This window comes from Macaca fascicularis, chromosome 7 (genome assembly GCF_037993035.2).
Source record: "Macaca fascicularis isolate 582-1 chromosome 7, T2T-MFA8v1.1".
Classification (NCBI taxonomy): Eukaryota; Metazoa; Chordata; class Mammalia; order Primates; family Cercopithecidae; genus Macaca; species Macaca fascicularis.
In genome coordinates, this window is record NC_088381.1 from 158,958,771 (window position 1) to 158,979,246 (window position 20,476).

Here is a 20,476-nt window from a genome sequence, read left to right on the forward strand (position 1 = left end):
CTATAGGTGCAAAATTTTGTACTTTTAGTAGAGACAGGGTTTCACCATGTTAGCCTGGCTGGTCTCAAACTCCTGACCTCAGGGGATCTGCCTCCTTGGCCTCCCAAAGTACTGGGATTATAGGAGTGAGCCACCACGCCCAGCCTAGATTTTTTTTTTTTTTTTTTTGAGATAGGGTCTTGCTCTGTTGCCCAGGCTGGAGTGCAGTGTGAACCCTGGGCTGTTTTCACAAAAAAAAAAAACACTGTACCTTGAATGTAGTACAAAATGTTGGCACAATTCCAAAATTCCAAGAACAGTACAAAGAATCCCTATATACTCATTATGAAAATTCACTAATTGTTTACATTTTGTTTCATTTGCTTTAGCATTCTGTTTTCATATATGTGCATATTTTTCCTGAACCAGCTGAGAATACATTGGAGATATCGTGCTCCTCTACTCCTAAACTTTTCGGCGTACATTTCCTAAGAACAAGGACATTCCTGCATATAACCACAGTATAATTGTAAATATCAGAGCCATCAACCACGATAGAAATACCATTTCCTAAACTACACTCCCTATTCAAATTTTGCCATTTGCCCCAATAGTGCTCTTTGTGGCTACTTTTTTCAAGTTCAGTTTCTAGTTCAAGTTCACACAAAGAATTAGAAATCATATCTCTTTAGTCTGGAATCCGTGGTCTGTCTTTCTTGATATCTTTGAAGAGCACAGACCTGATATTTTGTGGACTAACTCTGAATCTGTGTTTTATCCTATGTTTTCTCATGATGCAGGTTATGCATTCTTGGAAGGAAAAGCAATAAAATGATGTTACCCTCACTACGACATCTCAGGAAGCATAGATGTTAGTTTACCCAACATTGGTGTTAACTTTGATCACATCATTAATGTGGAGTCACTAAAGTGAAGTTTGTCACGTTTCTCCACTATGAAGTTACTATGTTTCCCTTTGTAATTAAATGGTAAATTGTAGGGAGAGGAATTGAGACTATGTAAAAATCTCCTCCTCCTCACGTCACCCACTCATTTTAGCATCAACTGATGATTTTCCAACTCCATCATTCCTCTATGTTAGTTGGCATTCTCCCATAAGGAAGAGCTTTCCCTTCGCCCCCAATTTATTGCACTTTCTTCTTTCTAGCATAACAAGATGTTCTAGTTTCATCTTGTACTTTTCAAGGCTTTATTTTAATATCACCACCACTCACGGATCACTATCCGCCAGGGGTGATACGACACACTTTACATAGGGATCATTCCATTTAAGCCAATCAACTCCAGGTAAATGGGATAGCAAAGTATCAGAGAGATTAGGCGACTTGCCTAGGATCCTGCAGCTAGGATATATTGAAATCCAGAAACCCAGAGTTGAACCAAATTAGTACTTAAGTAAACTAGAGAAAAATACATGTTCACAGAGGAGTAGATTATTTGGCTTGGCTGGTGCACACGTATCAGAGCACAGTAGTGGGAGACCGGGAGGGAAAGACAAGCTGAGGCTGGAGTCAGAGAGCCTTACTATGGACTTTAGAATACAACCTCTTCAAGTAAATAGACGTCACTGCGAGACTTCAAGCAGTGGAGTGATCCAATCAGGGCTATGTCATAAGAAGACTAATTAAATATTAATGAAAAAATGGACTGGAAAGGATTGAAAGGGGTCAAAAAATAGACATTAGCACTATTTCTAATTTTCTGATAATAAAAATAATGCTGCTTCTCCTGATAAAACAAAGAAGGCAACACATGTGGCTAAGCCGTGTATAGCAATGAAGTCACATGGCTCCTCCACATAACAGTGATGTAGCCTTGGGCACCTTTTTTTATTCGCTGAGCCTCAGATACCTTATCTATAAAAATGATAATCTATTTCTTCAAGGGTTGCTTTCAAAGACTGAATAAAATAATATATAAAAAAAGGCCAAGAGTAGTGTCTGATATCAAATAAGTACTACAAAACCTAAATATTACAATAAAAATATTTGCCACCTTCATCTAAAATGCCTTTATGATTGTGCGCACAGAAGTGTAGGATTTTCTGGCCTACAGACAACCTTAGTTTGTACTGACATTCTCATTCTAATAATAGTGCCACAAGAAACAACCTTGTACATATTTTTAATCTACTTGGGCAGGGATAAATTGGTAGGATAGATTCCTAAAATTGGATTGCTGAGGCTGCACGTGGTGGCTCACACCTATAATCACAGCACTTTGGGAAACTGAGATGGGAGGATCACCTGAGCCCAGGAGTTCACAACCAGCCTAGGCAACACAGTGAGGCTCCAACTCTGCAAAATATAGAAAAAAATTAGCCAGGAGTGGTGGTGTGCACTTATAATCCCAGCTACTTGGGAGGCTGAGGCAGGAGGATCATTTGAGCCCAGGAAGTCAAGGCTGCAGTGAGCCGTGATAGTGCCACTGCACTCCAGCCTGGTCGAGGGAGTGAGACCCTGTCTCAAAAAAAAACAAAAAAAAAAAAAACAAAACAAACAAACAAAAACTTGGATTGTCAAGTCACAACAAACATACATATTAAATTTTGATAACTGCTGCCAATTTTTGGTAAGTACCTCCTCAAAAAGGCTGAAGTCATTTATATTACCCACCAACAGTGAGTAAATACCTCTTAAAAAGTTCTCGTACTGGCCAGGCGCTGTAGCTCACGCCTGTAATCACAGCACTTTGTGAGGCAGGCAGATCACGAGGTCAGGTCGAGACCAGCCTGGCCAACATGGTGAAATCCCATCTCTACTAAAAATACAAAAATGAACTGGGCGTGGTGACGGGCGCCTGTAATCCCGGGAGGCTGAGGCAGAAGAATCGCTTGAACCCGGGAGGCGGAGATTGCAGTGAGCCAAGATTGCACCATGGCACTCCAGCCTGGGCAACAGAGTGAGACTGTTTAAAAAAAAAAAAAAGTTCTCATATCAAATACCTTTAATTTTTGCCAATCTTATATGCATTTCCAAGATACAGAGTATTTTAAGGTGCAGAAGAAAGGAGAAAGGAGGAAAACTTGAGAGCTTGCAGCAAATGGACCTGATCATCTCAGACACTCGGAAGACAGTAATGGGATTGTGGGTTTGAGAAGTAATAAGAGGCTGGGAAAGTTCACACGCAGTTCGCGAGAGAGGGGTAAAATGCTTGCTAACCTTCTGTGAAGCTCTGCTGAGATTGACAGCATAAGTTTTATGACAGACCCAGGTGACACATTTTGTTGACACACGAGGAAAGTTTAGCAATCTAGTACTGGGAAGACAAGTTCAGAGAATAATCAAAGTTGACTGCAATGTCAGGCAAGGAAGAAGGTGAAGAGGGTAAGCGATGCCAGTGTGCCAGCCAAGGCAGATACCAGGTTAGTAAGGGTACAGATGGAACCCAAAGGAAGTAGGAGAATAGGAAAGGCTCAAAAGAAGGTAGGACTCAAAGGGGATTTTAAAAATGTTTGGGAAGTATGAGAAAGGAAAACGATGGAAGATTATAGTTAAAGACTCTGAGGTCTTAGAGGTGCAACTGGTTTGACTGATAAGGCCTAATGTGCAGCTACACTTGTAAATGAAGCAAAAGAAGTGAAAGAGGTTTGGCATGGTATTGAACTGGTTATCAATACTGGTACTAAAGTTGTAGAAAGTGATGGGAGGAAACTGGAGGAAAGGGAAACTAAGTCTGATGAATGTCACTGGAAATGCAGGTATGTGTCCTGGGAGTCAATTAGCTACAGAATTGAGGGAAGTGGCTTAGAAAAGCTCTTTCAAAAACAAGACTGTTGAGAAATGATTTTTTAAAATGATGTTTAACCATCATCGTGTTGTTGAGTACAGGAAGATGGTCTTCTGTGACAGTGGCTGCTAAAGAAGCAACATCCTCCAAAAACAGAAGGTTTTACTTTAGAGAAAAGGATAAATAAAGCATTTCAGGAGTTTATGCACAGTTACTCATAGAATACTAACCCTTTCTGTTAGTAGAGGAAGATGAAGAGGAGATGTTTGAGTAGGGGGAAGAACACAAAATTCCTAAAGACATAAAAAAATCTCCAAAGCTTCTAAAATAGTAGGCACATATAAAATTAAGCTTTAGAGAGTACAGTGTACCAACGGAGTCATACCTCTTTATTTACATATTGTACATTTTATTCTAAAAGCTAATTGTCATGTATTCTGCCAGAAAGTCAAGTTGGGATCTGGCACCGAAGAGGCAGACTAAAGTCCAAGGACAATTTTCTCTCTGCCAGGCACAGGGTCTAGTACCATCGAATACAAGGCACTAATACTAGTTGCAAGGAATGAATAAACATGTAATATTGCAGTAACTAACTGCTGTAGCCAAATGGGTATTAGGGTAGATTCTTCACCTCAAGTTTCAGCATTAATAAAAAGTACAGAGAAACAGAAAAGAAGGGAGAAAGCAAAAGGGAACTGGTAATAACAGTAAGAACATCTTTCTTGATGGGCATGTCTCAAGCTATGAGCTCTTCCAAGAGATAAATTCAGGACAGGTCTTCAGACTTACTCTGTTTACAACTGAAGAACAAAAGAAGACTATCAATAGTCCATCTTTATGACAATAATTAAAAATAAATAGGTAGGGCTAACTCTAATACATGTTCTCAGAAGCTGTCAGGCAAATTTCATTAATGTGACTCTTCCAAAAAACATTTATCATCCCACTGAAATTGATTTACAGTCCATACAATGGAATACCTTATACGATCCTTATGCCAATGATTTGTTTCTTGATTAAAAGAAATTTCTTTGTCATGTAAATGATTATATCTTAATTCTTTTGTATTTCTTAAATGATCTTCTTTATTATGTAGGATAACTAATATTCTATAACTGCAAAATATTAATATAAATAATTCTAACTTTCACATAAGATTGTCATGAGGATTAAATGAGCTACTGAGGATTATGGGGCAGGCATACAGTAAGCATTTGTTAAATAATAACTAATAGCTATTATTATTTACAGGCATCAATTACAATTTATAGACTTGAAAAATACTGTCAAGCTTCATTATAATTACTTAAATATAAAAATCAAATTTATTGTGCCCTGACTTACATATTCAATGTAGTCATAATTTTAAGACTTATGAATGTTTAACATATATTTCCATAAAGTAATTAGACTACCAGGGTCTAATTACTTAGTATTAAGCTAAAGAGAGATTTTCTTATGTAACTGATATTTCAGGCAATCCTAAGTTTTAAAATTGCAGAGATATCTGGTTTTTATTCAAGTGCAATTAACTTGCTTTTAAAGATTTTTTTTTTTTTTTTTTTTTTTTTTTTTTTTTGAGACGGAGTCTCGCTGTGTCGCCCAGGCTGGAGTGCAGTGGCCAGATCTCAGCTCACTGCAAGCTCCGCCTCCCGGGTTCCCGCCATTCTCCTGCCTCAGCCTCCCGAGTAGCTGGGACCACAGGCGCCGCCACCTCGCCCGGCTAATTTTTTGTGTTTTTAGTAGAGACGGGGTTTCGCCGTGTTAGCCAGGATGGTCTCGATCTCCTGACCTTGTGATCCGCCCGTCTCGGCCTCCCAAAGTGCTGGGATTACAGGCTTGAGCCACCGCGCCCGGCCGCTTTTAAAGATTTTTATGTGCTGGTATTTGGAATGCCAGATGAAGCACTCTGATACTGTGTCTCTAAGAAGCATAAAAATAACACAGAAATCACACAAATAATGTGAAAATTCAAAAACATAAAATTTCTCCCATTTTAAAACACACTACCATCCTCCCTAAATCCCACGTGTCCCATCTTGTCTTTCTTCTTTATTTTACTGCCAAACTTCTATAAAGCGTGGTCTACATGGCTGACGCTCCTTACCCACTGTTCCCTTCATACTGCTGCTATAGCAAGTTACCACAGACTTAGTGGCATAAACAATATGAATTTATTATTTTATAATTTTGTACATTCCAAGTCTGACATGGACATCACTGGACTAAAATCAAGGTGTCAGCAGGACTGCATTTCTTCTGGGGCTCCAGGGAAAAAATCTGTTTCCTGGCCTTTTCTAGGTTCTAGATTCAGGCCACCCACATTCCTTGGCTTCTGGCCCCTTCTCTCATTCTAAAAGGCAGCTATGGCAGCTGAGTCACTTCTCACATCACATCACCTGACCTTCTCTGTAGACACATCTCCCTCTCACCCTCCTCTCTCCTCCCTCCCTCCCTCTTCCTATTGTGTAAGGACCCTTGGGGTTACATTGGCTCCACCCAGATAATTCAGAATAATCTCCCAAGTTTAAGGTCAGCTGATTAGTGATCTTAATTTCATCTGTAATCTTAATTCTTCTTTACCATGTAGCTCAACATATTGACAGGTCCTGGGGGATTAGAATGTGGGTGTCTCTGGGAGGCCCTTATTCTGTCTACTACAGCCTCTATTCATTCCTTAACATACTACAGTACAACTTCCACCTCCATAGTAACACCATAATCTAAAGTTAAAAATAACCTCATTACTAGAGTCAATGAATACTTTTCAGTCCTCATATTACTTAACTTTTTGCCCTTTGAAAACCACGGAAAAGAGTATTTTAAGGGCAGCAAAGTGCACAAGAACTGCCTTTATGGATCAGTCCAAATTGAGCCCCTCAAAAATGTTTATGTTAACCCACTGAATTTTGGGGTAGTTTGCAGAAAAAGACAACTGACATATTAGTAACTTGTAGATCATGCTTGTAACTTAGTGACTTGTTCAGGATCACACAGTTAATAACCAAAACAATCTTTTTATTTTAGCAGAATGACAGCCCCTTTAATTTAGGTCACACATCTATCATGATATTAGGAAAACAATTGATATTTCGTTTCAGTGACACATAATTTATGCAGATATTTAACCGTAACAAGTATATTTCACTTTGTTATTATGAAATAACAACACTTCCTCCTTGGATTCAGAAAAGCAAGCCGTGTGTGTGTGTGTGTGTGTGTGTGTGTGTGTGTGTGTGTGTATAGTACTCTGTATGTATATGGAAAGGTAGATAGAGAATGGAGGAGACAAAAATAGCCTTTAAACCAGTAAATTTGTTTCTTAAAACAGTAAATTAATTCTGAGAATTTGAACTGAAGATCTCTACAGAATTTCCAAGATTCTTAAGCAACTCATGTCATTCTGACAATTAATACCTTATGGGATTAATGTGAGGGTAAAACAGCACCTGCTCTCAATCAAAATTCTGACTTTCTAAGTACATACTGGTGCACAGTTTCAAGCTGCTCGCCTTCGCACATCTAATTTGACTTAATGTTGAACCCATAAATCTCTCCATTGTTCCGCAGTTCATACACTTTTATTAGCAGATAAGAAAGTGAAATTCATGGAGACATTGGGTTACATAAGCTTTAAAGTATTACTAAAAACTACAGCCTAAATAGCCCATTTTCCATTGAAGATGCAAAAGGATAACCACAGAAAGGGCTAGCAAGCTTATTTTAAGGCTATGTCTTGCTCGTGCAATTGCATGGAAGTCAGCTTGTAGGAGGGGAAGTCGCAGAGTTAACAGAAATCCTACATCTCCTGCTTTCAAGGAAAGATTCTGTTCTGCTTTCACTCTCCAAACACCCAAACACCTACTTATTTCCAGTAATCCTCTGGCTGACCTCTAGACATCTAAGCTTTCTATTTCAAATTCTCCTACTTAGAATTTCTCTCTCTCATATTTCTTCTTATGGTAGCACCTTCCAAAGAGCTATTATTAATTCCCACATGCCCCCCATGATTCAGACCACTTCTCTCTTTTTTTCCTCTCTCTCTCTGCACTGTTACTTGGTCTTCTTTTTATTTTTTTTCCGACAAATTTTCCTCTTCCTTCAGATATGCTTCACTTCCATGAACTCCCATACCTTCTGTTCTCATTTCTACCTACTCTTTCTCCGCTGGTAGAGGAGAAATCTCTCCTGATAGCTCTCTTTTCTTATCTTCTATCTAAAATACAGTCTTAATGTGGCATGCCGCACAAACGTGAAAGTCATTTCTTTTTAATGTCATGCCAAAACTATCTCAGTTTATTTTTTGTTTGGTTTTAGCTCAACATTCTAATAGCACACTCTATAAATGCATTCCAGCTTATCAAAATCATTACAAAGTTCTGACTAAGAACATCTATCAATCTTGTGAATTAGTCATATTTAGTTCAAAGCAAGGAAGTGCTTTCAGTTACTGTTTTGTCATACTAGTGACTGTAATATATCATGAACCACTCTGTTACCATCTCAGCAAGCATCCTCACGCTTACAATTATTGAGATGAAACTAATACTCAAAAGTGAAACTTTAATTTTTAAATACCTCTTAACTCCACTGAAAGGATGACTCATGATCACAGAACTGCCTACAAGGTTGGGACGGCATTCATTACTGGGAATGATCATTGGCATTACCTTTACAAACACTTTTGTGATTTGCTTATTTAATGTCTTGTGAATTCTACTGATTAATGTAACAATTTATTACATAGATTAGCTGGTGTTTTAACAAAATCACCACTAACAGAAACCAGACAGCATCAAAAGAAAAATTATTTTTTACAGATTATTTGCCACATAGAATTCCCTCCCAGTATTAGTTGAAATAAATATGAGTTTTAAGAGGCAGAGAATAGATAAAAATATTTTTATATCTCTTGTTGTAACCATGCACAGGTACAGAAAAAGTTGTAAAAGGAGACATGATCTCCACGTTACAAGATTTGGGAAAAGTAAAAGAAATATAAAGGGAAAAATCCATCAAATCCAGTATCATTAGCTATAAATTAGAGCCTTAAAAGACACTAATGTTGTAGAATTTTTAAAAAATCTAGTCCACCACCATTTTTGTAAATAAAATTTTATTGGAACTTGGCCGGGCGCGGTGGCTCATGCCTGTAATCCCAGCACTTTGGGAGGCCGAGGCAAGCAGATCACCGATGTCAGGAGTTCAAGACCAGCCTGGCCACCATGGTGAAACCCTGTCTATACTAAAAATACAAAAATTAGCTGGGTATGGTGGCACACACCTGTAAACCCAGCTACTTGGGAGGCTGAGGCAGGAGAATCACTTGAACCTGGAAGGCAGAGGCTGCAGTGAGCCAAGATCACTGCACTGCACTCCAGCCTGGGCGACGGCAACCTCCATCTCAAGAAACAAACAAACAAACAAAATGTATCGGACCCCTGCCATGTCTATTTGTTTACTACTGCCTATGGTCAAAGAGACCTTAAGACTTGCAAAGCCTAAAATATTTACCATCTAGCCCTTCACTGGTCAAAGTCCTGATGCCCGATTTAGAAGATGGCAGATACAATATAAATGAGATCCAGCTACTCAGGAGGCAATTACAAGTAAATACAGCATATTGTAGGAAACAATCACATATACTCAGTTCAAGTAGAAATGCTAGTCTATTCTGTATCTGGCTACTAAAAGCAAAATGTCACAGGTAAGCAAATGGCAAGATAATACTAACATTGTAATAATCTTATCATTTGGAGAAGCCTGTGCAAACAAGGCAAATTTTATCCCAATGGAACAAACCCCATCAAGAAGTCTACAGTAAGCCATGAATACTAGTAGGTGCATGATGGCAGCCTAGACATGAATCTCCACATCTGCTCCTAAACACCTTTAAAAACAGCAAGAAAAGCTGTAAATCTCCATTACCTACTCCTTCACCAAAACTGAGAGGAAGAAAACCCATATACACCAAACAACATGCTGCAGGGCAGGCTAAGATGGAACAGGGCAAGACATGAGCAATGTGGGAAGGTAGGAAAATGTAGTAAGATAGCAGGATATAAAACTAATATATAAAGTAATAGCTTTCAGCTAGAAGGTATGGTGGAAGAGAAAGTAGCATTTACAAAAGCAACAGATGACAGAATATCTAAGATTCAGTAAAGAAATGTGGCTAGGAAGTAAATGCTAAAACACACCTGAAGGTCTTCGAAGGATTCCAACATGAGCAGACATACCATGTTCTTGAATAGCAATAACCAATATCATAAAAATGTCAAGTCTCCCTAAATTAATTTTTTAATTTACAGCAATTCCAATGAAAATACCTTATGTTTTTTTTCCACAAAACCAGACAATGTGATTCTAAAGTTCATGCTGAAAAAATAAACCAAAAGGAAGAGTCCTCCAAAAAGCTCTGAAAAATAAAGGCAATGAAAGATCAGGGCAGGTAAGGTTAGAGGGCAACTAACCTTACCAAGAATAAAAATATACTGTAAAACCTTGATAAATTAAAACATTACAGTACTGGCACATGACTTAACAAACCAAACAGAAAAAAATCAAATAGACCCAAACATATATGAGAATTTCATAGAGGGAAAAAGGAAGCACCTCAAATCAATGTAAACACGGACTTTTAACTAAACAGTGTTGGGAAAATTAGCTATTTGAAAAAGATTAAGTTGGATCCTTATTTCATGTCATACTCCATCCACATGGATCCAAGTTCTCTATGCAAAAAATAAAACCATGCAAGTACTGGAAGAACACATCAGTGAATTCCTTTATAAACTCAATAGGGTAGCAGAGAAGGTCTTTTGAGTATGACTCAAAATCACAAGCCATAAAAATAATTTTTAAAATAAGTTCTACTATACATAAATTTGTGCATGGTAAAAGCATCATAACCAAACTCAAAAAAACAAACAAACAAACAAACAAACAAAACAAAACGTGGGAAACAGGGGAAAAAGTATTTACAACGCATACCAGAAATGATTAATTACTTTATGAGCACCTAGAAATTGAGGGGAAAAAAGAGGCAAAGGGTACAAATAGATAATTCTCAGAAAAAATACATATGGCTTTTTAGGCATGTGAAAAGATGTTCGGCCTCATTCAGTGAAGAAAAAAAGAAAATGAACTCTACAATGAGACACTACTACTCACCTATGAGACAGGCAAATACCCAGAAGTTTGAGAATACATTCTGTGGAGAAACAGGCACTCTCAAACAATGCTGGTGGGAATGTAAAACGGTACAACTTCTATGGAAATGTATTTGGCAAAATTAGAGATGGCAAAAACGGATGGGTGTGGTGGCTCACGCCTGTCATCCCAGCACTTTCGGAGACCGAGGCAGGCAGATCACTTGAGGTCAGGAGTTGGAGACCAGCCTAGCCAACATGATGAAACCCCATCTCTACTAAAAAAAAATACAAAAATTAGCCAGGTGTGGTGGCGTGCACCTGTAGTCCCAGCTACTCGGGAGGCTGAGGCAGAAGAATCGCTTGAACCCGAGAGGCGGAGGTTGCGGTGATCTGCGATCAACATCACTGCACTCCAGCTAGGCAACAGAGCGAGACTCCATGTCAAAAAAAAAAAAAAAAGGAGAAATGGTGAAAACACAGACCCAGCAATCTCCCTTCATCAAGCCTACAGGTTTTTTCCCCCACATAAGTAGCAAATGACATATGTGCAAGTTATACCCTGAAGCATCCTCATAAGAAACAATAACCCAAGGATCCCTTCACAGGGAACCAGTTAAGTACACAATGGAATGGAACAAAGGACTATGCAGGAATTAAAAAAATATAACAAGGAAGATCTTTATGAATTATATGGTGTTCATACGTTATATTACACTACAACCACATGTTATATTATGTTAAAACCAGTATCGGGCTGGGCGCGGTGGTTCATGCCTGTAATCCCAGCACTTTGGGAGGCCAAAGCGGGCGGATCACCTGAGGTCAGGAGTTCAAGACCAACACGGTGAAACCCTGTCTCTACTAAAAATACAAAAATTAGCCAGGCGTGGTGGCAGGCGCCTGTAATCCCAGTTACTCGGGAGGCTGAGGCATGAGAATCACTTGAACCCAGCAGGTGGAGGTTGCAGTGGGCCAAGATTGTTCCACTGCACTACAGTCAAAGTGACAAGAGTGAGACTCCCATCTCAAAACAAAAACAAAAACAAAAAAACACAGTGTCCAAATACCACACAGAATATTTTCACTTCTAGGAGAAAAAACATAACCTTATGATGAAGGGATCAGGCTGTCACTATGTAATTTAATCTTAGAATCACTAACTGGGAACAGTCGGATAATAGGTTTCTCCTAACGTGATATAACATGAAATATATAACATCATTTATGGTGTATTCCAGCTCAAAACGTTTAAGTTTAACCTACTGAGTCTTTAGATCTAGCTTCCCAATTACTACTAGAATTCAGCAGAGGCAGGAATAAGTTAAAAGATATTATAAGAACACAACCAAATGAGCATTCCTGGATTGGACAAATAGCTGTAAAGCATAATTATGTTACAATTAGTAAAATATGAAAATGGACTTGTGTGACAAATGGCCATGAATTCTTTCTAGTTCCCCTCTTTAAGATGTGAAGTCTATTTCCGCATCCCATGAATCCAGGCTGGTCTTATGTTGAGAGAGAGGCTGTGTGAGTTCCAGTGTCTAGGCTCAGGAGGCCCTGCAGCCTCCATTTTTGCCTTCTTGGTAGTAGTTGCTCGCTGACCTGATACTACCATGCTATGAAAAAGCTGATCTACTGTACTGGAGAATGAGAAGCCATACGGAGAAGAAAAGAGGTGGCCCAGCCAACAGCTAGCACCAATTACCAGACATGAGAATGAAACCATCTTGGACCTCACAGCCAGCTAACTCTCCATCTGAACACCCGGTGAGTGAGCCCCAGGTTAACCATCAGAGAACTGCTCAGCCAATCCATGGGATCATGAGAAAATAAATCATTGTTTAAGCTATGAAATTTTAGGTGGTTTGTTATACAGCAATAAATAATTTGTACAACTGGCTTTTAAATGAAAATTTATTAGCTGGGAAAGGTAGACATCATTAACTGAAAGACTTGCTTACAAATCGTATATAGGACAAACTCATTTTGATAAAACACACACACAGACATATAGACAAAAAGACCTAGAAGAATATATACTGATAATAGAGGAGTATATAATAAGGTACATGCTGGGTAGTGAAAATGTTTTTATTTTCTTATTTTTGCTGTCCTGTATCTTCTGTATGCATATATACTGCTTTTGCAGTAATAAAACTTTAAGAAAACATATAGTTTTTTTAAAAAGGTTTATAGTATTTACTTAGTCATCAGACAAACTGTCAGCAAGGTCCCTGAAGAGCTAGACATGTAAGTTCTTGCTAATACCTCACAAAAAGCTGGATCAATAAACCTTTTGGGGCTGTTATAGGCTGAACTGTATCTTCCCAAAACTCATTATGTTGAAGTCCTAGCCTCCAGTACCTTAGAATATGACTGTAAATGGAGTTAAAATGAGGCGCCTAGGGTGGAACCCAAAGCAATCTGACTGGTATCCTTACAGGAAGAAGAAATTTGGGCTCAAAAAGAGATACCAGGGCACACATGCATAGGGGGACAACATGTGAAGAGGCGATAAGACAGTGGCGATCTGCAAGCCAAGGGAAGAGGCCGTGGGAGAAACTAACCCTAGTGGCACACTGATCTTGGACTTCCAGCCTCCAGCAGTGAGAAAATAAATGTCTATTGTTTAAGCCACCCAGCTGTAGCAAACTAATATAGGGACCAAGTGTATGGCACGATGTTTGGGAAACTGTGCATTAGAGCACTGCAAACAAATAACTGAACCATAAAAACAGTTTATGGTCCTCTTCTAAATTCCTGAAAAGTTTTCATCTTTAAAAGTCAACTGCTGAAACAGGCACAAAGAATAATTGTGTTAAAAAAATTAATGTGAACAGAAGATAGAAGGTCATTATTTCTTTTTTTTTTAATTTATTTATTATTATTATACTTTAAGTTGTAGGGTACATGTGCATAACGTGCAGGTTTGTTACATATGTATACTTGTGCCATGTTGCTGTGCTGCACCCATCAACTCGTCATTTACATCAGGTATAACTCCCAATGCAATCCGTCCCCCCTCCCCCCTCCCCATGATAGGCCCCGGTGTGTGATGTTCCCCTTCCTGAGTCCAAGTGATCTCATTGTTCAGTTCCCACCTATGAGTGAGAACATGCGGTGTTTGGTTTTCTGTTCTTGCGATAGTTTGCTCAGAATGATGGTTTCCAGCTGCATCCATGTCCCTACAAAGGACACAAACTCATCCTTTTTTATGGCTGCATAGTATTCCATGGTGTATATGTGCCACATTTTCTTAATCCAATCTGTCACTGATGGACATGTGGGTTGATTCCAAGTCTTTGCTATTGTGAATACTGCTGCAATAAACATACGTGTGCATGTGTCTTTATAGCAGCATAATTTGTAATCCTTTGGGTATAGAAGGTCATTATTTCTAAATGCAACGCCTCACTCACTGTGGAATGAATATGTTGTCTAGTTCACGTTCCATTTTTGAGTTAGCACAAGAAATGGGTTTTCTTGTTTCGTTCTGGATTTGTTTATTTAGGGCCAATGACAAAGACCAAAAGTAATGGAGAGCCAACAATGAAAAAGCAACATGATTAAGGACTACTGTTTTCTAGTCAAATACAAAATATTTCACTCATATCTATCTACTTCTAAATTTAAAATGTTTCATAAAAATTATAATGTTAAATAATTTAAAAATGCTCATTGAGTATAGTCAACAGAACAGGAAAAAAAAAAAAGAAGAGAGGAGAAAGAAAGGGAAGGGGCAGGATAGCACATAATGGTGCAGAGTCCAAGAACCTGTTTTCTTAACAGCTTCTGACTCAGACAACCTTAGACACATGATTTAACTTTTATGAGTTTATTATCAAGGGAGAAACTTGAAAAGATAATCATTTCTCAAACAGTCCTCATGGACTTCCTAAGGCTTTCCTGGAAATTATTCTAGGGTAAAGAATAGAAATAAACTGGTAGGGCCTGGTACCCTTAGGCCCAGATACAAGCAGAGCTACTCCTTTCCATTTGTTTTCCACTTGAATTTCTGTTTGTTCATTTGAGGGAAGGGTCCTGCACTAAAAATGTTTGAAACCGCTGCATTAGAATGCTCTGTCACCCACAACAGTCTTATTGTTCATGTGGGTAGATACTGAAGACATATCTATGAAAAAAATCAATAACATAGCAGATACACACAGGAGGCAGAATGAAGGGTCAAATGATATGGACTCACTGGAACAACAGGCAAATGGTAACATTAACGGGGACTCTAAGAGGAGAGAAGAGAGTGTGTCCTACATGAATAAAGATTTAGAATTGTTAATTGATGGTAAGCATTGCAAAATGAGCATGAAGTGTAACATCATGGCTCAAAAGGTGAATGCAATCTTAGGTATCATTAGTAAAAATATAATTCCTAAAATAAAAGCATTCAATAAAATGGCCAAATGTATATTTAAAAAACCAGTTTGTATTACCAGTAATTAAAGAACACAGGCAGCAATTTAGGGAAACAGAAGACAGACACTGGAATAAGTCAGACTTGAGCTCCAATCTTCAAGCACACACAAGATATGTAACTTCAAGACATATAGCTTCCAGAATGTTGACATCACTAATGAGAGGATCCTGCAGTGTCTTTGTGTGGGTCAGTAATATTATGGAATACACCTAGTGTAAAAGCTGGCATACTGTAGGCACTTAAGAAATAGCTAATGCTTGCAAAGCACTATGTGAAATTCCAGCTCATTTAATCCTTACCATAATTCTAGAAGAGAGTGATATCACATACATGCAAATTAACACAAGTACAGGACCAAAATGGTCACAGATGAAATCTTTAACAATGGTAGAATACTAGAAGCACTGCCATTTCTCTAGTGGGAACAGAAAATGGTGCAACTTTTCTGCAAAGCAATCTGGTAATGTGTGCTGAGGACTTTTCCAAAGATCATATATAAAGGTCCAGTTCTATTTGAGAAAGAAATGGATTCAGAAAGTGCTTAGGGTAGAAATGGGAGTGTAAAGGGCTGACTGATTAGTAGCTAATCAAGTTTTTCACCAGAAATGCAAAGCATCTGTAGGAACAGAAGTATTTTCTTTCTTTTTTATTTTCCCCCATTACTGGTTTCCACGAACATCCCCTTGTCAGCCTAAACCTGTTCATTCTGAGAACTTCTAAAGCAGAAACTGGCCCACTTCACCAATCAGTTCCTCACATTTGAACAGAAGCATACTGCCCAGGGAGGTAGATACCCCTAACAATTCAAATGTTTCTTAACATTAATAAAGGAAGGGCTGGGATTGGCAGTTCAACACCTGTAATCCCAGCACTTTGGGAGGCCAAGGCATGCAGATCACTTGAGTTCTGGAGTTCGAGAGCAGGCTGGCCAATATGGTGAAACCCCATCTCTACTTAAAATATAAAAATTAGCTGGGCATGGTGGTGCATGCCTGTAGTCCCAGCTACTCAGGAGGCTGAGGCAGAGGTTGCAATGAGCTGAGATTGCACCACTGTACTCCAGCCTGGGTGACAGAGCTAGACTCTGTCTCAAAAAAAAAAAAAAAGAAAGAAAGAAAAGAAAGAAAGAAAAAAAGACTAAGAAAAGAGTGTGAAATAGAAGTATGTAAATTCTTTCATAATGGGAGGCCTCAAATCCAGAGTAATGCATGATATTCCAGGAGATGCCACCACAAAGAATGAGAATCAAAATATTTCACTTCTTCTAAGTCCGTAGTATCTTGCCCTTCGAGAACATTATAACTTAAGACCCAAAGAAAAATGCTTTCATAAAAAGTCTGATAACAACTGACACTTACCTAAAATGAGATGAAGTTTGGTTTCTGTCTGGAAAGCATAATGTAATGTCACCAAAAACGGCGACTGCCTAATGTGCTCCAGGACTTGTCGTTCTGTCCTTGTATGCTCTGTGGTTTTGGCCTTTTGAACTATTGTTGCCTTTTTCAAAACTTTCATGGCATACAGCTTTCCAGTATCATGACCGCTTATTTTACGAACTAGAAATACTTTTCCATAAGCTGAAAATGAAAAGAAAAAAACAAAAAGAATTAAAATGCTACACAGGCAAAATGGCAATTTAGTAGAACTAAATTTATTTAATGTACAAAAAAATATACTCTTTAAAGGAAAAAGCATCCTTGGTACCAGTTCAAATAGTTCTTTGATAGATTTCTTCAATTTTATACCAAATATATTTCTAGGTCTAACCCTCAATGTTTACATATCTAGCCACTGCTGACAAAATTATGCTTTTACTCTTTTACTGTTATTCTCTCCTCAATATTTTTAGCTGTAGGAAACTAGCTGTTATTATGGCCAACTAACCACAATCCAATTCTGGAACAACCAGGACATTTTAGGCATCATAAAACTTTGAGGTATATATATATTTGTTACTGATGTAGATAAATGAAGGCAGTTCTTAATAAGAATTTCATATATATATATATATACACACACACACACACATATAAATCAAATGCCTCAATTATTCCTCTATAGTTATAAAAAAGCCTAAAGCAACATAAGCTGACATTACATGAACAAAAGACATCTTCAGACTTAAAACATGAGAAGATCCTAAATTGCATACAATACAGACAGAAGCCCTTTTGCATCTCTGGGCAATAATCTACAGCTTACTAGGTCAACCTTGCCACACTTTTCATAATAAGGACTCTATTGGGCACAATCCTATGTGTGGTGCCCCTCCTCCAGGTGGAGGAATTGGGGTCATGTGGGCACTGTGCCTGTGGGCAGAGCAGGTTCTCTGCATTTATTTTCTTAGAGAAGTGGGCTAGGGCAGGAAGAAGTGGAAGGAAGAGGGAGGAAGAAGGGAAGGCAAAAAAAACAAAAACACTTTGGGAATGAAAAGGTGAGTCCCCTACTTCATCCCTGCAAGGTATCAATTCGCTACAGTTAATCTGTTTTAAAAGGCAAATGCTTGCTGGGATGTTTAAGTCCAGTCTCTCTTAAATGCTTTAATCAGATCATTATTGAGTTAGTCTGAATTCGGGCCCAGATCAGCGTTCACACTCTACGGTATTTACCACCTAATTCTATTGTAATCCACCCACTAGAAGAAGGGAGCTTTAAGGGAAGGCTCTTGTACTCCGTATGTTATTCAGTTTCGTACTTTGGTAACTGGATTAGTAACAACACACAATGTGCAAGAGATCGGTGAAAGACTAATAATCCCAAGAAGGAGCGCCAACATTTATTAAGGACTTGCCGATGCCAGGCTCTGCACTAAACATATTGATTCACTTAATCCTCACAACAGCCAGTGAAGCTGGTGCTTTTAGCAATTCTACTTCACGCATGAGGAAATGTGTTCAGAATAGTTACAGAACTGGCCCAGAGACTGAGGCAAGAAGCAGCAGAACTGCTTCAAATGCAAGGAGTGTGACTCCAGGGACCACACTCTGAACTATAAATGAACCAAAAAGTGATTCCTCACAAGTGCAAGTAATCAGACATTCTGGATCTTAATATAACCAGTACTGTAAACATACTGAACACATTCCAGGGCACAGAAAAAGTTCACAAAGGTTTGTGTATTATATCATCGGAAATACAATAATTATAGGTTGAGACCTTAGTGAGCCAGAAGTGAACCAAAAAGATGCAATGACAACTTCTGGAACCTAACAAATTAGAGTATAAAAATAAAAAAATGTTTATTCAGAAGCAACAAAATGAAGCCAGAAAATACTATGCACTATGCCTTCCAACAGGGCAAGCCACTATATAAACTCAGGAGAAAGTAAAGTCTTCCACAAGCAGCCCTGCAACTTCTGCGTTCCTTACATACACATGGCACCTACCCTAAATTCTTGTTATCCCAGGTTTCTATCTCCAGAGCACTGTGGTTTTTAGAAATCAGGAAATCCACCTATGCTCTCAAAACCAGGAATTCTTTCCACAACATCACTGAAACATGGCTGTTCAGCTTCTTCCTGCTACATCTGCCCTCAATATAGGTGTTGACCATGTGACACACAGACTGCTGGGTGTTAGAATCTAACATCTGAGTACTTGTCAGGCACTTATGATATATATTAACTCATTCAATTCTTGACAACACTCCTATAAGGAGGTGAGAACTATTATCTCCATTTTATAAATGAAGAAACTGAAGTAGAGAAGAGTTGGGTCACTTGTCCAAGATCACACTTGCCATTTAGTCTTGACTCCTGGGCCCACAGTCTTACCTGTGGTCCAGCTGCTTCACTTAAGTGAATGACCTCATAGGCAAATAAATAGGGAACCAGAGATTAAACAGAAGTCACAATGCAAGTTAGCTGTTTTAACAGTGGATGGACCCAGTGCTCCTACCTCCAAGAGGAGGAAGTTTTGCAAAATGGCCCATTTTATTGATGGGAGGCTCTATCAGAAAATCTTCCTTATATCGCCGGGTGTGGTGGTTCATGCCTGTAATTCCAGTACTTTGGGAGGCTGAGGCAGGTGGATCATCTGAGGTCAGGAGTTCGAGACTAGCCTGACCAACACAGAGAAACCCCATCTCTACTAAGAATACAAAATTAGCCAGGCATGGTGGCCCATGCCTGTAATCCCAGCTACTCAGGAGGCTGAGGCAAGAGAATCGCTTGAACCCGGGAGGTGGAGGTTGCAATGAGCCGAGATTGCACCATTGCACTGCAGCCTGGGCAACCAGAGTGAAACTCAGTCTGAAAGAAAACCTTCTTTATATTGACTGGAAGCAGGACTTTTTATAATTTTCATTTGTCCTTCTATACCCTCTGGACTTAAAAAAGAATATCACTCTTCTTAAGATAATCTTTTAAATATTTAAAAACACTATCATGCCATCTCCATACTCTTTCCTCCTTCAACCAATCTCAAAGTAAGATGACTCTGAGACCTCTCACCACTAAGAGGTTCCACTGATATGTTCTGTGGGGTTGTAAATATTTTTCTCTTTGATTTCTTTCTGTTACTTTAGAAACTATTGTATTTCACTCCAAGTATGCATGAGGTAGGATGTCAATATATACGATCAAATAATATAAAATCAGCCTGATTGCTATGTTACACTCTATATGGTCAAATAATACACAATCATCCTTGCCATGTGAGAACATCCAGAAGTTTCCCAATAATATGAATTAAAGACCACGTACGCTGCCAATGCAATTGTGTTCATCTGTCAGACAATGTCAGGGAAAAACTATAATGAAGCTCATAAATATTTTGTTTTTACTTTTATAGTTGCCATGATTAACATTTAAGCTACAATGCTTCATCACACAGTAAGTACCAGTAGTTGCTTATTATCAATAACATTCAAGGAGTGCCTTACAACATTCTAAACAGTAAGTATTTCAGATAACGATCTTACTTCTAAGAAGGCTGTGTAACTAAAACGTAGTTGCCTCCAAACAGTTTTGTTTTTAAAGCACCCAGAAGACTGTTTATCACATTGCCGAATGGGGAGAAAACACATTCCGTACTGGAGAGATCTTGAAGTCACCTTACCTGGTTAAGCCAGTTTAGAGCTCAGAGCAGAGAAAGAAAGTAAAGTAGTCCTTCTGTTGAATAATGCTATCTATTCCAGAACCACCTTTTTGTTCTCCAA

General features: G+C 38.6%; 1 protein-coding gene across 5 annotated transcripts in view; it reads right to left on the reverse strand.

Annotated features, from left to right (window-relative positions):
- RPS6KA5 (ribosomal protein S6 kinase A5) overlaps positions 1-20,476 on the reverse strand; it is a 200,239-nt gene that overhangs the window by 99,991 nt on the left and 79,772 nt on the right. For all 5 annotated transcript variants that reach the window (XM_073998073.1, XM_005562022.5, XM_065549226.2 and 2 more), the window contains exon 3: positions 16,677-16,895. Coding sequence is in view for 2 of the 5 variants with exons in the window: in XM_005562022.5 (XP_005562079.1) it covers positions 16,677-16,895 (219 nt within the window). In the remaining 3 variants the exon portion in view is untranslated. The remainder of the gene's footprint in view (positions 1-16,676; positions 16,896-20,476) is intronic.